This window comes from Panthera tigris, chromosome D3 (genome assembly GCF_018350195.1).
Source record: "Panthera tigris isolate Pti1 chromosome D3, P.tigris_Pti1_mat1.1, whole genome shotgun sequence".
NCBI lineage: Eukaryota > Metazoa > Chordata > Mammalia > Carnivora > Felidae > Panthera > Panthera tigris.
Window position 1 is genome coordinate 37,020,918 of NC_056671.1, and position 16,334 is coordinate 37,037,251.

General features: G+C 45.4%; 1 protein-coding gene across 1 annotated transcript in view; it reads left to right on the forward strand.

Moving 5' to 3' along the window:
• Positions 1–855: 855 nt before the first annotated feature.
• LAMA1 (laminin subunit alpha 1) overlaps positions 856–16,334 on the forward strand; it is a 167,741-nt gene continuing 152,262 nt past the window's right edge. Inside the window, exon 1 of the mRNA XM_042962825.1 lies at positions 856–1,022. Within this exon, the coding sequence (XP_042818759.1) occupies positions 950–1,022 (73 nt within the window). The 5' untranslated portion in view covers positions 856–949. The remainder of the gene's footprint in view (positions 1,023–16,334) is intronic.

A 16,334-nucleotide genomic window follows, 5' to 3' on the forward strand; every position in this document is an offset into this window, starting at 1 on the left:
ACACTGTGAGAAAATAAGATCTGCAAAATGTTGTGAATACTTTTAATAGAAAAAAATCAGAGGAAATTAAAAAAAAAATTAACAAGGACCAGATGTAGTTAAAAAGAAAAAAAAAAGAACAAAGCAGTTGAACTCTCGTGTTAAGACTAACTTCCAAAAAAAAAAAAAAAAAAAAAAAAAAGGGACATCTTTTTCCCCCGCTGTAAGCAAGGGTAAACTAATAATTAAGTCCAAGTGACCCCTCTTGCCTTCCTTACACGAAGTGGGAAACAAGTTACAACTCATTTTCAGAAAAATCTTCACAAAATCCTCAGCTAAGGCCCCGAGTCCCGGCCTGGAAAGGAGTCTGGCGGCCCGGGGCCCGGCGACCTTGCGAGGGAGAGGGGCGCTGGTCAGTTACACTCCGGGGGGCTTTCCGAAGGCTGCGGCACGCAGCCGGCCGGGGGGCGCCGGGGGGCGCGGGCTGCGAGGTAAGGCCGGTCTCGGCAGCGGCGCGTCCTCCCGGCTCCCGGGCCCGGCCTGGGCGCGGAGCCGCCGTGGGGCCGGAAGGGTCGGCAGGGCAAATACTTTCTCGGAATCCACTCGCCCGGACCCACTTCAGCAGATTTTTCTCCTCCTTCCCAGACACTTTCTCCGCCCACCTCTCCCGCTCGGAGGGGGGTCACACCCCCGAGTCGGGACGCTCGGGGCACCGCGCAGGGCGGGCGGCCAGCTGGAGCGGCCGGTCCCCGCGGGTCGCCGGGGCCGAGCGAGGGGCCCCGTGGGGGAGGGGTGTGCGCGGGCCGGGGCGGGAAGGGGCGGGCGCGGCGGAGGTCGGGGGGGTGTGTCCGAGGGGCCGGCGGGCGGGAGGCCAGAGCCCGGCGGGGAAGGGCGGACTCGCGCTCTGCGGAGAGACCCCGCGCGTGGCCGCGCCTTTCTTCCCGGAGCCCACCCGAACGGCGGCTGCGAGATGCGCGGCGGTGGCGCGGGGGTCGCGCTCCTGGCCTCGCTGCTCTGGGTCGCCGCGCGGTGCCAGCAGAGAGGTGAGACCCGGTCTCCGGTCCCCCGGCGGGCGGGGGCGGCTGCGGGACAAAGCCCGCCGCTTTGCCGCTTGTTGGGTCGGTGCGCTCATCCTCGTTCACCTCCGTCCCGGGGGGATAGCACGCGTGAGTCTCCCGCGCGGCCCGTGGGAGTCGTCTCCCTGGCCGAGCCAGAGAGGGCTGGGGACGCCGCCCGGGACGGACGCAGCCCGCTCGTCCGACCCTTGGGCTTGAAACTCCTCGGGCTCCGGGGAGGTCCCGCTCTGTTTTCTGCGATCCAGAGCGCCGCTGAAGCTAGCGGTGCGGGGATGGCGGGAGTGGGGCGGGGGGTACGGGACGGGGGCGGGGGGGCTCGTTACGACCCTGCAGCGGTCCCCAGTTCGCAGCCCCGGGCTGCTGGCCGGGCGCAGGCAATGAATGGGAAAAGCATCCTCCGAGTCGCCCTCATTGTCCTGCAGTGGAAAGCCCGCTGGTCCGCGGCGGGGAAAGGGCGGGCTCCTTGGAGCCACTCGCGGCCCAGGTGGGCTAGTGGGGACAAGCCATAGTGAGAAGCGCGCCCCCCGCCAGCTGTCCTGGACCGCCGGCGGCCCTGCAGACGGCGTCCGAGCCACAGTTTGCGCCTTCCAAAGGGCGCTTTATGTGCCGCCCCCCGCCCCGGAGTGGCCAAACCAGCTCATTCCCCGCGCGAATTTAGGCCGCGGGGTGAGGGAGCCGGCGGCGACCGGAGGACTTTGCAGGCTCGCTCGCTGCAGGGTTCCGTGCTTCCCTGGGCAAGGTTTGCGGAGAACGGAAACCCCAAGCTGATTGTCGAGGCTTCTATCAATGCCGGGGGAGAAACAGAATGCCTCTTTCCCTTTCTGCGGATCACTCCATTCCCCCCCACTCGACCCTAGGGTTAAGTCTTCCCAGCGTCGCTTCTACTTGGCTAAGCGGTCACAGTATTTGTTGAATGCATCGTAATGGTGCAACATATGACCATGGGCACATTCCCACAAATATACATTTCATTAAAAAAAAAAAAAAGTACGAGTCAAAAGTAGGTAGGCGGAATGCGAAATACCCTCGTGGGAAAACTGTGTGTTTGGGCATTGTGGTGAGTTGTGAACTCCACAGAAACGTGTCCATCTCATTCATTCAGGCATTCGTGATGAACGCACTGGACCGGAGCTGGCAACACAGCTTTGAATGCCAGGCGCCTGCTCTGCCGGGAGTTGGGCTGGGACATAGAGGGAATTTACATAGTTTTGTGTGCTAGAAAGGAGCCGCAAGAAAGGGCGCCGCAAGCCCAACTCATTTCTCTGGGGTTGTTGAAAGTGAACAAGTCCCAGTTTCCCACACGGTGCACAGAGTGCAGCTTGGCTCAGTTTTATTGTTCTCAGAAATTGAAAGTTCTAGATGGAGGAGATGCCCCGAATGTTTTTCTTGCCCCTAGGAGCCGAGCACTTGGCTCCAGAGGTTATGAATGGTGTTTGGAGAAAGTGGGACCTCATGGGGCTTTCCTGCTTAAGATGCCGTGGGAAGCCACCCACAGCGGGAGCCTTTGAATCTTTCATCACACCGCCTTCCACATTTGCTGGTCTCCACCCCATCAACCAACACTGTGCTTCTTAACAGGCATTTTAAAGGGAGTTTTCATTTAAAAAATAATAATTTGTGCCCTACATATATAGCAGAAATGATGTGTGTAATGGTATAATTTGGTCATAATAAAATAATCCTGACCTGTATCACTGATGAACTAGCTGTCTGGTGCCTGCGTTTTTGAAAATGATCATTATCTAACAGCCCTTAGATTATTAGCAGTTCTCTATAATTTCTGCAGTCTCTCTCTGGATCACCTTACAACTCACAGTATAGGACCCAGTGGCTCATTTACCTTGAAACGTAACCTGTTTAAAGTGAGTTATTCCTAAGTCTAAAATAAAAGGTGGTGTGTTTCTTAAAATAAGGTTAAGTCCACAGCTAGCAATTACATAGAATTAAAATTGCTTCATGGGTTGGCTCATCAGCTTTTCTGTTTTAAGTCCTTCTTTTTTAAAAGTAAAAATAGGTATTTCCAAGCATAGGGGTAAAATGTATTGTGTGAATAAAAGAACATTTACTCGATCATCAAAATGGCATAGCATTCAAATTTAGCATGTATATACTCACAGTAACATACGTGTGACTTAGGGGATTTCACAGGCACAGTTTTCTTTTCTCTGGAGCTGTATTGCCCAGGTAAGGGCCAATAAAAAATATTGGTCTTAGCAGTTGGAAACAAGGATGTGTGTAATAAACATCACTGCCCATCTTCTATATATTCTGGACTTCAGCCCACTCCTTTTCCCTTCCTCTTTTCCAGACATTGAATATAAAGCCTACCACTGTAGCTAATATGACGTGATGAAGAATTCAAATGCCACAAAGAGGTGAAATGAACATATGTACTGTTTTGTGAAGTCTTGTGCCACTCTTAGAATTGTATTGCTATATAAGCACATATCATAAAATGTTGATATACCCACTTATTTCAAGGTAATCATCCTCGAAACACTACCATTTTATAATAATTCATTCATAAAGTCCTATGGATATTCATTATCATCTGCAGCAAATTTGGGGAGTGACAAGATAGATCTTTAAACTTTAGATGTTTTATTCTCTGGCCCTACTAGCTGGGCGGAATTGGACAAGTTACTTAATGTCCTGTGCTTTGGTTTCACCATCTGCAAAATGGGAATAAATTATAGTGCCTCCCTGGAGAGGCTGTTAATGATGACATGAAACAATGCAAGAAAAGCGCTTGGAACAAACAGTGTTTAGTGCAGGGTTAGCCCTTAAAGTAGGTAATCTACAAGCATCGTTGTTACTATATTACATAGAGCTTATGAGGGAGGCCCTCTTCTTAGCTGTATTCTCTGGGATGCATAATCATTTCACAATTTGGAGTCTGGATTTGGAATTAAATAGTCTTGGGCTTTAAGTACCAGACCTGTCCCTCTGATGAGCCATGACCTTGGTTAACATCTTAACATCTCTGAATGTCAGTCTTCCTGTCTATAAAATGGATAGGATTCATGTGATTCAATAACGCATGGAAATATTGGTGTGGCGTTGGGCACCTCCTCGTGTCACAGGCATACAACCCGTGACAATGGCTCTTACTGTTATGCCTGTCGTGTGTGCCTACCTCCCTCTTTCATTGCCCACATTCATTGGTCATTAAGACTTGTTGATTTTACCCCCTGAAAATCTGTCTCCACGTTATGTTTTGTTTGGTTTTGCTTTGTTGTCCCCACTACTGACTAGGCTCAGGAATTGTTTATTTTTCCCATGAAATATTGTGATAGTTCTCTCACCAAACCTCCCTCCTCCCCTCTTCTCCGTTCTCAGCACTGCCTTCTCTGTGATTTTTCTAGAAACGCCACCTTATGGGCTTGGCCTGGTGCCCACACCCCTCGCTGTTTCTCATGTATACACAAAATAACAGTGACATCACACTGGGGGTAAACCAAGGAGGATGGGACTCCGGCTGGCCTGTTGTCCCAGAGCTAAGGGCCGTTATTTCAGGCACACTGGTACCTCCTCATAGGCAACCAGTATTTCCTGACACACAGGCTGTTAAGTGTCAGGCAAGTCTGCTGTTTAGGTTCCAACATCCTGGAAAACCTTCCTGGTCCCCTGGATGCTGATGTATTTCTTAGATGCTCTTCCCTGAATTCCCAGGGGTCTCTCTGCTCAGTGCACTTGTCATACTTACCTACTTATCATGGTGGTGTAAACAATTGTCTCGCCAATCTGTCTCGCCCGCTGACTTGAGCTTCTTGAGGCCAGGGACAGTTTTATTCATAATCTGTATGTTCGTTGCTTTGCAACATTCCTCGCAGTTAACAGCCCCCAACTTTGCTGAGCCACATTGCAATCAATATCTTTACTTACGAATCAATCAACTTAAAATAAGTTTTTGTATAGATAATCCATGCCCATGGAACAAAATCCAAAGAGTACTAAAGGGTATATAGAAAGGGATTAAGCCTTGACTTTTGTCACCTTCTTTTGAGGCAAGCACTACTTTGGTTTCTTGTGTATTCTTCCATAGATGTTTCTTCACATAATTCCTACAAGCAAGCTACTTTATGACACCTACTTCTTCTGTAATGGTAAAGGGAGGACCCCGTTATTTCCTGACAGAACACGAACAGTGTTCCTCTCTCCGTTGCCGCTCCCCGTTCCTACTTCAGTGCACCTGTTGCAGGGAATTAATACATCACTTAATGAATGTACATACTTGTGAACTTCAGTTGATGCTTGTCACCTTCAACTTGTCCCTTCCAACATGGTCTTTGACAGAAAGGTATTAGAGCCGTGTTCCCTAGATCTTTTGGAATTTGAAAAGCAGGCCACCAGTCGATTCCATGACCTTGTACTCATTCTGAAAGTATTGCTTACCATTGCATTGACAAGCTATTCCTTAAGCAGTAAATTCTTTTTAAAAGTATACTGTAGGAGATTTATGATGTAAAGAAGTCAAGTTTGAAGATAATTCTATTAGAAGTTTAGAATGGTGTGTTGTTTCACCAACTAAGTATGATTTGTTACTGGAACACCTATGGCAGACACAGAAAATTTTAATTGTTTTAAGTTTATTTATCTTTGAGAAGAGAGAGCACATGCATGTAAGCAGGGAAGGGACAGAGAGAGAGAGAGAGCGGGAGAGAGAGAATCCCAAGCAGGCTGTGTGCTGTCAGCTCAGAGCCTGACTTGGGACTCCCACGAACCGTGAGATCATGACGTGAGCCAAAATCAAGAGTCAGAAGCTCCACTGTCTGAGCCGCCCAGGAGCTCCCTAAAATTTAATTAAATAATTCCTAATGAATAAAGTTAAGTCTGCACTTTGATTACAAAGATTTTTTTTTAGTTTTTTTAACGTTTATTTATTTTTGAGACAGAGAGAGACAGAGCATGAACAGGGGCGGGGCAGAGAGAGAGGGAGACACAGAATCTGAAACAGGCTCCAGGCTCTGAGCGGTCAGCACAGAGCCCGACGCGGGGCTCGAACTCACGGACCGCGAGATCATGACCTGAGCCGAAGTCGGACGCTTAACCGACCAAGCCACCCAGGCACCCCTGATTACAAAGATTTAACTGGAGACAACCAGAGAGAACTCTCCATCTTAGACCTTAGATGAAGTTTTTTAGTAACCTTCCTCGGAAATGTTTGCACAAACAAGAAAAACTATGTCTCCTAAGAAAGATGCCTGTGGGTTATTTACACACTTCCAATAATTCTTTCACTTGTTTTAATTTCAAAATACGAATACGTATCCACGGACAATTGGGTAAATAAAGGCATTTCACAATTAATGAGGAGGGGAAAAAAATCCTTTATAAGAAGTAATTTAGTTAAGGTCATGAACTTGGGTTCTGTTGGAACATGCCGGCCAGGGAGCTATTTCAGCATGAAGCACCACACGATAGCTGGGTTCACTGCATTTTCATGTCTTTTATGCTGAGGGTGACAGTGCCCAGAGTAACCATTTAATAGCACAGAATCCTTCCACTTGAGTCTTTGTTGTTTTGTTTTTTTTTTTTTTTTTTTTTTCAAGGCTGGGTCAGGAGAGCTTTCTTTGGGTTAACTTGTTCCCAGTGATTTTGTGTCTTGCTTGGGGGCAGGAGACAGACAATGGAGGCAGTGAGAATCCAAATCAACCCGGTGGATGACATTCTTGCCTGGGTAAGCATTTACCTCAGAGTGTTCATCCAGAAACTGTGGTGTGGAAATTCACAAAATGCTGGCTTCGGCACGTGTGCGCGCCTTATTTATTTATTTATTTTTCGTTTTTTTTTCTTTTCTGAATCTACTGTTTGAAGTTTGAATCTCTTCATTCCTGAAGTATCTTTGAAGTCTGATCTTTTGGCCTAGCAGGCAGTGGGACTCAAATTCTTGTGCCAGAGAACCTCCTGCATTGCTGGTGGGAATGTCAAATTTAGATCAATGAGTATTTATAGCAAATGCCATCGTTCCCCATTCCCTGAAGTATTTCCTGCATTTTGTTGCACCGTTCCCTAATTTCCTGTCAGAACCTCAGGAAATGCTCCGCGACAATAAAGAAGATGCTGGAGTTTAGCAGATCATTTTTGGTTAAAAGAGAACATTTGGGGGGAGGGGGGAGCTCCTCACGTCACAATGCTGATTATTACATAGCACACACTTTTAAATGTCTTCCAACGTTTTTCGTAGTGACAGAATTTGACTAACAGCGATTATCTTGTTACCTCAGGCCCAGCACTTACAATCACTTCCCTCAGGATTTCCCCTAGTTTCTGACCTTCTTTCTGTTCCCTTGGCTGCGTCTACCTTTTCTTTTTTTTTTTTTTTTTTTGTATCCCCTTATCCAGATTGTGTCCCTGAATTTTTGTTCCTTCCTTTAAACGATTCCCTGATTTTTTTTTTAAATTTGTTTCTCCTTGTTTGACTGCAAATAGTCACCAGCTGTCTAAACTAACTATGACCAACCACTTGTAATATATTTTTAAGGTTTTTAAAAAAAATGTACTTATTTTGAGAGAGAGAGAGATTGAGAATGAGAGGAGGGAAGGAGCAGAGATAGAGGGAGAGAGAAGCCCAAGCAGGCTCTGTGCTGCCAGTGCCCAGAGTGTGGGCTCTGATCTCGTGTGAGATCATGACCTGAGCCAAAATCAAGAGTCAGACACTTAGCTGACTGAACCACCCAGGTGCCCCCCAGCCGCTTTTTAAAATGCTTATTTATTTTTGAGAGAGAGAATACGAGAGCACAAATGGGGGAGGTGCAGAGAGAGAGGGGGGCAGAGGATCTGAAGCGGGCTCTGTGCTGATGGTAGAGAGCCCGATGTGGGGCTCGAACTCACAAATGGTGAGATCATGACCTGAGCTGAAGTTGGATGCTCAACCAAGTGAGCCACCCAAGGGCTCCCCCGGCCACTTCTAATAAGTCTGATGCCCACATGCTTTCTCCTAATGTGGTCTAACACTGCCTTTAGGCCAGTGCTGCTGAAGCCTTGCTGTCATCGTGTGCCCCCTTGGCCCATCCAGTTCCAACTCCTGCCACGGCCATGGCTATCCATAGCCCGTCTGGCTCAGTCAGGACTACCTTGCCTTATCCATAACTTTGTCTATCCCAAACGCCTCCTTCCTCCATTACTGCAAGTAGTGTATGGACTTCCAGCTGTCTGATTGGTCTGCATTACCCCCTTACCCTAATTGCACCCCCGTTTCTTACCTAAAACCCAACCTGACCACCCAGCACAGCCTGCAGCTTACTGCTGCCTTGTTACGATGCCCTGTATCAACTGTCCTGTGTCTGGATTTGCGTGTTTGTGTGTGTGTGTGTGTGTTTTCTTTTTTTTGTGACGAGTTAGGGATCCCACCCAGCCAGAGTTGCCTTCTGATCCTCTTTTGGATGGCTTGCCTAGAATTTTGTCAGCCAAGGTCAAAAAGAAGGGGTATTTTTCCTGCAAAGATCAAAACCTTAGCTCCCTGCACTTCATGCAATACACAAATAACTTGAGGGTATGAGGTTCTTGTGCTCAGACTTGAACCATTGGCAGTGGGGGGTGGCACTGCCCACAAATGCTCCAGAGATGGTGGGGTTGCCTTAACAACCATAAAACCCTTACCCAGCCCCTAGATTGGCTAATAACTAATAAATAAGTTATTTCCTGGGCGCCTGGGTTGCTCAGTCTGTTAAGCGTCTGACTTCAGCTCAGGTTATGATCTCGTGGTCTGTGAGTTTGAGCCCCGCGTCGGGCTCTGCACTGACAGCTCAGAGCCAGGAACCTGCTTCGCATTCTGTGTCTCCTTATCTCTCTGCCCCTCCCCCACTCACGCTCTATCTCTCTGTGTTTCTCAAAAATGAATAAATGTTAAAAAAAATTTAAAAGAAAAGTTATTTCCACAACTCTTTCTGCCACTTGGCTTACCTTCTGTCCCCGTTACTATGCACTATGGTTGGCTAGCACTCTTTCCCCACCCTCAGAATTCCCCTGTCTAGCTTTCCAGCCCCTTTATTCTGAGCCTCTAATTCTGGCATTTCTTTTTTTTTTTTTTTCAAATGAGGTATAATTGACATATTATATATGTTAGTTTCAAGTGTACAACATAATGATTCGATGTTTGTGTATATTGCAAAGTGATCACCACGATAAGTATAGTTAACATCCATTCCCATATGTAGTTACACATTTTTCTTCTTGTGATGTGAACTTTTTATTTTTTTTAAATTTTTTTTAACGTTTATTTATTTTTGAGACAGAGAGAGACAGAGCATGAACAGGGGAGGGGCAGAGAGAGAGGGAGACACAGAATCTGAAACAGGCTCCAGGCTCTGAGCTGTCAGCACAGTGCCCGACTCGGGGCTCGAACTCATGGACCGTGAAATCGACCTGGGCTGAAGTCGGACGTATAACCGACCAAGCCGCCCAGGCGCCCCTGATGTGAACTTTTTAAAGATTTACTCCTTTTGCAACTTTCTTTCTTTTTTTTTTTTTTTAATTTTTTTTTTTTTTAACGTTTATTTATTTTTGGGACAGAGAGAGACAGAGCATGAACGGGGGAGGGGCAGAGAGAGAGGGAGACACAGAATCAGAAGCAGGCTCCAGGCTCTGAGCCATCAGCCCAGAGCCCGACACGGGGCTCGAACTCACGGGCCGTGAGATCGTGACCTGAGCTGAAGTCGGACGCTCAACTGACTGAGCCACCCAGGCGCCCCACCTTTTGCAACTTTCAAATACGCAACAGGGTATTATTAACTATGGTCACCATGCTGCACATTACTTCCCCAGGAATTGTTTATTTATAGCTGGTAGTTTGTACCTTTTGACCTCCTCCATCCAAACACCATCTCTGTTTTTGCACAAAATCTAGTTTTCCCAGCTCCTGACAACTGTACTCCTGGATTCATGGGTATTCTTTTGTTCATTTTAGAAGTGTGGGGTGGAGGGGAGTTCAAGATATTCACAAACATGCGAAATGCCTTTAGAAGCTTCCGTAGCTTTTCTTAAAGGGAGTTAGCATTTTAAATAGCTAATACCTTCTTAGGGTAGGGAATAATATTTTCTTGTGAGATAGCTATTTCTATTCCATATTTCTAATTTTTGTCCTTGTGTTTGCTAATTCACTTATCCATTCATGCAAGGAACATACACTGGGACCCCGTTGTACAAAGGGTCCCGATGTCTCTTGAGGACCCTGTTCTCAGCTGCCTTCCTTGCTGCAACCCCAGGCATTTCTTGATGATGTTGGTAGACTTGCTTTTGAAGTCCACAGAATTGAAAAGTGCATATGACCAAAAAAAAAAAAAAAAAAAAAAAAAATTCTCCAGGAGAAATAATGGGCAGAGAAGAAATGGAGGGATTAAGGTCTCATTTGTAGATGTTACCATTATATTTTGTTTCCTTTAGTCATGTCGGTTCACCATGACCTGAGCAGGCTGAGTCTTGGGGCAGGGAAAGGCGGGAGATCGTGAGGCAGAGAATGTTCAGCGTTAGCTGGAGCTGCAGGAGCAGCTCTTCTACACCAAACACCCTGTTAGGTGATGTCTGTTTCCTTAGGCTTCCTTTTGTGGGAAACTCGGAGCTCACCTGTTTGGCTGGCTCTTCTCTGTGCTCCAGGTGAAGAGGCACAATTAGTACAGTTCTCTCCCCGGGCTGCACATTAGAATTTAACAACATCAGCGCCTAGGTCCTGCCCCCACGGATTATCATTTATGGGGTCTGGGGTGGTGGCCGGTCATTTGCATTTAAAAATGCTCCAGAGGTGATTCCTCTGTGTAGCCAGGGTTGAAAGGCACTATGTGAATGTCGTAAACTCAGCCGTGCCAGTGAATTGCAATCATACAGCAATGCAGGTTTGGTAACTTATCCATGGAGGCAGATCAGGGACACTGACCCCACTGAGCCTGCCATAACTGGGAGGCTAATGCTTTGTGTGCGCGGATACTGAGCGCTTATACCCAAGCACCATCCTTGTTCGCTTCATGTATGTTTCATGTGATTCCCATTGCACCAGGAAGTGGAGATGATACTAAACACCACAAAGTTGTGAGGGATCCCCGCACTCACAGCCTGTGTCATTAAAGTTGTTCAGAGAAACAGATTCTTCTTTGTGTCCTAGGAGTCCCTCAACAAGTGTGTGTCACCAGTAAGTGCTCAGCTGATGTATAGTAATTGCTGCAATTCTGGTTTAAATGAGCAGTTTCAGTCTCCGTTTGCTGACTTAGTCACATATAAAGGCCCTTCTTTCTTTAAAATCCTTCCTGATAGGGGGGCACCTGGGGGGCTCAGTTGGTTAAACGTTCCACTTCGGCTCACGTCCTGATCTCATGGTTTGTGAGTTCGAGCCCCGTGTCGGGCTCTGTGCTGACAGCTCAGAGGCTGGAGCCTGCTGTAGATTCAGTGTCTCTCTCTCTTTCTCTGCCCCCTCGGCTCGCATTCTGCCTCTTTCTCTCTTTAAATAAATAAATGTTAAAAAAATTTTTTTTAAATCCTTCCTGATCAAATATGACATTTAGATTCCCTTCCATCTGGGGACAAGATCTGGTCTTGTAGGGCTCAGCAGTTGACGGATGGATTATTTTTCAGTCTTTACAGGATCCATCAAAACTTTAGTAAATCCATCCCATATATGGGCACTATCTGGTGCCATATCCCTCTCTCCCAACTCCTTTAGAAGGACAAGCCACAGGTGCCTTTTTCTCTGTGTTTATCTGGGTCACCCCCTTCTCACCAGATCCAGTCTGCACCTTCTCAGGTCCGGTGACAACAAAGTCCAGCTGTCCTTACTCACCTGCTTCCCTATCCTTCTCTGATCTTGTCTTTAATTGATGATCCATTTTGCATTTGCTTCCTGCTTCCCTTCAGAAATTTGGGGTTTTCTTCCAATGTTTGGCTTAATATTTCCCTTCTAGCTCCACCCAAACTCACTCCCTCCACCTATACACCACATACACTGCCTACCAAACACACACCTCTGTCTTGACCTTGCAGACCAGCTCCCAGCTAAAGATACCTGGAGAGGTATTGTACTAACTAACCCCAGACTGACAGAACCAGAGTCTGGACCTGGGCCCATCTTCTGGGGAGGGACCCCTGGGCAAATTCTGCTGGAGGGACCAGCCCAGCTGCAGGTGCTGAGATGAAGTCTGATGTAGCCAATAAGAGCCCAGAAAGCTGTTGGTATCCTAAGTCCCCATGAGTTTAGGGACTGTGAAGTTGACCATGTTCATCCAATTCTTGTTGAATGGCTTCTCACTCTCTGTGAGCAGGACTTCCAGGGCTGTGTGCTCAGACCCCTCCTTAGCTGCTTCTCCCACTGCTAACCCTATTTTGGCCATTCTGAGATATCTCAGGTTCCCACAATGGGACATGGTGGCTTGCATCTGTGAGCCTTGAACACACTGTTCTATCTAGTACATGGAAAGGCATTTCTTTCACCTGTGGCTCCCTGACTTACCCGGCTCCACCCATTCAGGCTTTGTGCCTGCTTGTTGCCATAGCAGTTTGTTCATACACCTGCCGGGCTCATCGTTTTGTAACTGTTTGTTAACTTGTCCATCTCTCCTTGAGGGTAGAGATTTTGTTCTTATTTCCAATAACCAGCACAGTGCCTGGCATTTAGTGTTGATTCTGTAAATACTAGTTGGGTGAATGAATGGAAGTCCAAGTGCAGACAAGCAACAGGAGTGCAAAGGAGTCTGGTGGGCGTTACTTAGGGATCCAGGCACACAGGCAGTTGGGATTAGGGAAGTCACCAAGCAGAGTGATCATCAGTGGCAGGGAAAGGACAGGGTGCCATCTCAGGAAGGCTGGATGGCAGGACTCAAGGATGGGGAGCACGGAAGAATTCAGATAATGAAATGGAGCGGGGGGAGGGTGAACAAACATTTTTTGGGACCAAGACCTGAGCTCGCATTCTAAACCAGAACACGTGATCAGGGACAACCTGAAATAAGAAATCCAGATACTTTTCGTGTTCACAGATGGCATCCAAATATGGAGACAGAAGAGCCACAGAATCCAGTAATTAGAAGGTGCTGAATAACTTGAAAAGATTATTAATCTGGGCTTTTTTTTTTCTATCTACTAATTTAGTACAAAGCAAAAATGGATTACATTCTTATAATTAAAATAATGACTGATGGTGAATATTGAATACAGATTTAAAACCCTGATTATATTTAACAAAGTCTTACTTATAGATTTGGAGTTACTACCTCCTAAGCATCTCAAGGCAGCAATTTATTAACGCACACAGGCAAAAAGTATTCAGATTTCTAGAATGTTCCATACACCGGTGACCCGGGGTTTTTGCACCCCCAGTGCTTGTAGTCAAATGAACATGAGAAATACCCGACGGATCCTGCTGCGTGTGCTCCTCAGCTCAGATCTGGGAGAGATTTTTGTTTCTGAACGCCTCAAACGCCAATATAACTCATCTTACGGCTTTAGAATAATATCACCATAAGCAGAAAGAGAACTGATTCACCACTACATTTCTGCTGCACTGGGTTTTCTTTTGAAGAGGGTGACTTGCAGCACTTTGGTTTCTGTTACCAACTTCCCTACGCTGATTTTGTTACACAAGATGCTTAGGTTCTTTTTCGGTGAATGATGGTACCCACGGAGAAGTCTGAGATACATGAGAATTCACTGCTCCCTACAATCTAACCCACTAGATGATGTCAGATGCACAGCTTGCACATTACACATTATTAACATACCGTATTAGCAGTCAGGTAAGAAAAAAGGTCATACCCAATGAATCTGATAGAATTACAGCTTTCTGTCCTTTGGGGTGTTAAGACTTCTTCCTTGAATCAGCATCAAGCAATATGCAACCTTCCAAAGCCTCTGTCTGGATCCAGGACATTTTAGGGATCAGTCCTCAGGTGGCATCACCATCCTCAGAATGAAGGCTACAGACTGCATGATTTTATACCCTGTACATGCAAAGGTGAGGAGACACTCCGACATATTTTAATGGTTTTATTGGGGTATAGTTACATACCATAAAATTCTACCAATCAGATGTGTACTGTGAAGTGTTTTTTAAAGTAAATTTAGAGTGTCGTACTGTCATTGCCACAATCTGTTGTGGAATATTTCCAAGACTTCAAAAGGCTCCTTTCCACTCAGTCCCCACCTTCACCCTCACCTTGGCCCCAAGCAATCATCTGCTTTCTGTACTTTTTGATTTGCCTTTTCTGGAAATTTCATACGCATAGAGTCATACGGTGTATATTCTTTTATGTCTATCTTCTTTTGTTTAAATGGTATTTTCTAGGTTGATCTAGATTATGGGGTGGATCTGGAGTTTGTTATACTTTATTGCTGAATACTGTTCCATTTTGCAGATAGCCACATTAATTTAATTTCGTTAATTTATTTTTTGAGAGAGAGAGAATGTGCATGAGTGGGGGAAGGGGCAGAGAGAGAGGAAGAAAGAGAATTTTAAGCAGGCTCCATGCTTAGCGAGGAGCCCAGCACAGGGCTCTATCCCACGACCCTGGGATCATGACCTGAGCCCAAATCAAGAGTCAGACGCTCAACTGACTGAGCCACCCAGCATGAGCCATCAGGCTCAACTGACTGAGCCACCCATAGCCACATTTTTTTTTTTTAAATCCAGTCACCAGTTGGTGGAAATTTTGATTATTTCTATTTTGGGGCTATTAGGAACAATGCTATAAACATGAGCATTCAAGTCCTCCTGTAGTCATGTTTCATTTCTCCTGAGTGAAATATTAAGAGCGGAATATAGGTCATATGGGAAGTTTATGTTAACTTTTTAAAGAGACTGAGATTATTTTCCAAAGTGGCTGCACCATTTTTACATTTCTACCAGTGGTGTATGAGAATTCCAGCTCCCCCACATCTTTACCAACACTGCACATCGTCTGTCTTTCTGATTGGAGACATTTTTGTGGCTGTGAACTGGTATCCTGTGCTTTCACTTGCATTTCCCTCATAATTAATGATATTGAGAATTTTTCATGTGCTTACTAGCTATTCATATACCTTCTGTGGTGAAATACCTGTTCCAACGTTTTGCCCAGTTTTTATTGGGTTTTTCTGTTTTTGGAGTATTGAGTTATAAAAGTTCTTCATATTTTCTGGATACAAGTCTTTAATCAGAAATGTGATTTGAAAGTATTTTTTCTCAGCTTATTACTTGTCTTTGGTTTTTATTTTCTTTATTTTTTTTAAAGATCTTATTTTTAAGTCGTCTCTACACCCAACATGGGACTCAAATTTACAACACTGAGATCAAGAGTCACATGCTCTACTGAGTCAACCAGGTGCCACCAGCTATTTAAAAAAATTTTTTTTTAGATTTTCAAGTTAGTTAACATACAGTGTAGTCTTGACTTTGAGAGCAGAACCCAGTGATTCATCACTTACATATAACACTCAGTGTTCATTCCAACAAGTGCCCTCTTAATGCCCATCACCCATTTAACCCAGCCCCTAGATTTTCTTAATAGTGTGTTTTGAATCGCCAAAGTTTTTAAAATTTTATTTTAGGTCCACTTTATCTTTTTTTTTTCCTCTTATGGATTGTTCTTTTGGTGTCATTTTTAAGAATTCTTTGCCCAATCCAAGGTCACAAAGATTTTCTCCTCTATTTTCTTCTAGAAGTTTTAATGTTTAACTCTTACATTTAGGTCTATGATCCATTTTGAGTTAACTTTTATGTACAGTGAGGAGACAGGATCTAAATTTGTTTTTTGCATATGGATATACAGCAGTCCCAAACATTTGTTGAAAAGACAAAGTTGCCTTGGCATTTTGCCAAAAATCAATTTGCCGCATGTATGAGTGTATATTTCCAGACTGTATTTCGTTCCATTGATTCATATGTATTTTCCCATGCTAACACCATGCTGTCTGGATTCATTTCATTTTATAGTAAATTTTGAAATCTGTAGTGTAAGACATTCAATTTTGCCTACTTTTTCTAAATTGCTTTGACAGTTTCAGGTCCTTTGCATTTCCACTAGTAACAGCTTGTCAATTTCTTTTTATTTTTTTAAATTTTTAAAAATGTTTATTTATTTTTGAGAGAGAGAGAGAGAGACAGAGTGTGAGTGGGGGAGGAGCAGAGAGAGAGAGAGAGAGGGAGACACAGAATCTGAAGCAGGCTCCAGGCTCCGAGCTGTCAGCACAGAGCCCGATGTGGGGCTCGAACTCATGAACTGTGAGATCATGACCTGAGCCGAAGTTGGACGCTTAGCCGACTGAGCCACCCAGGCACCCCACAGCTTGTCAATTTCTACAAAAGATGCCAACTGAGATTTT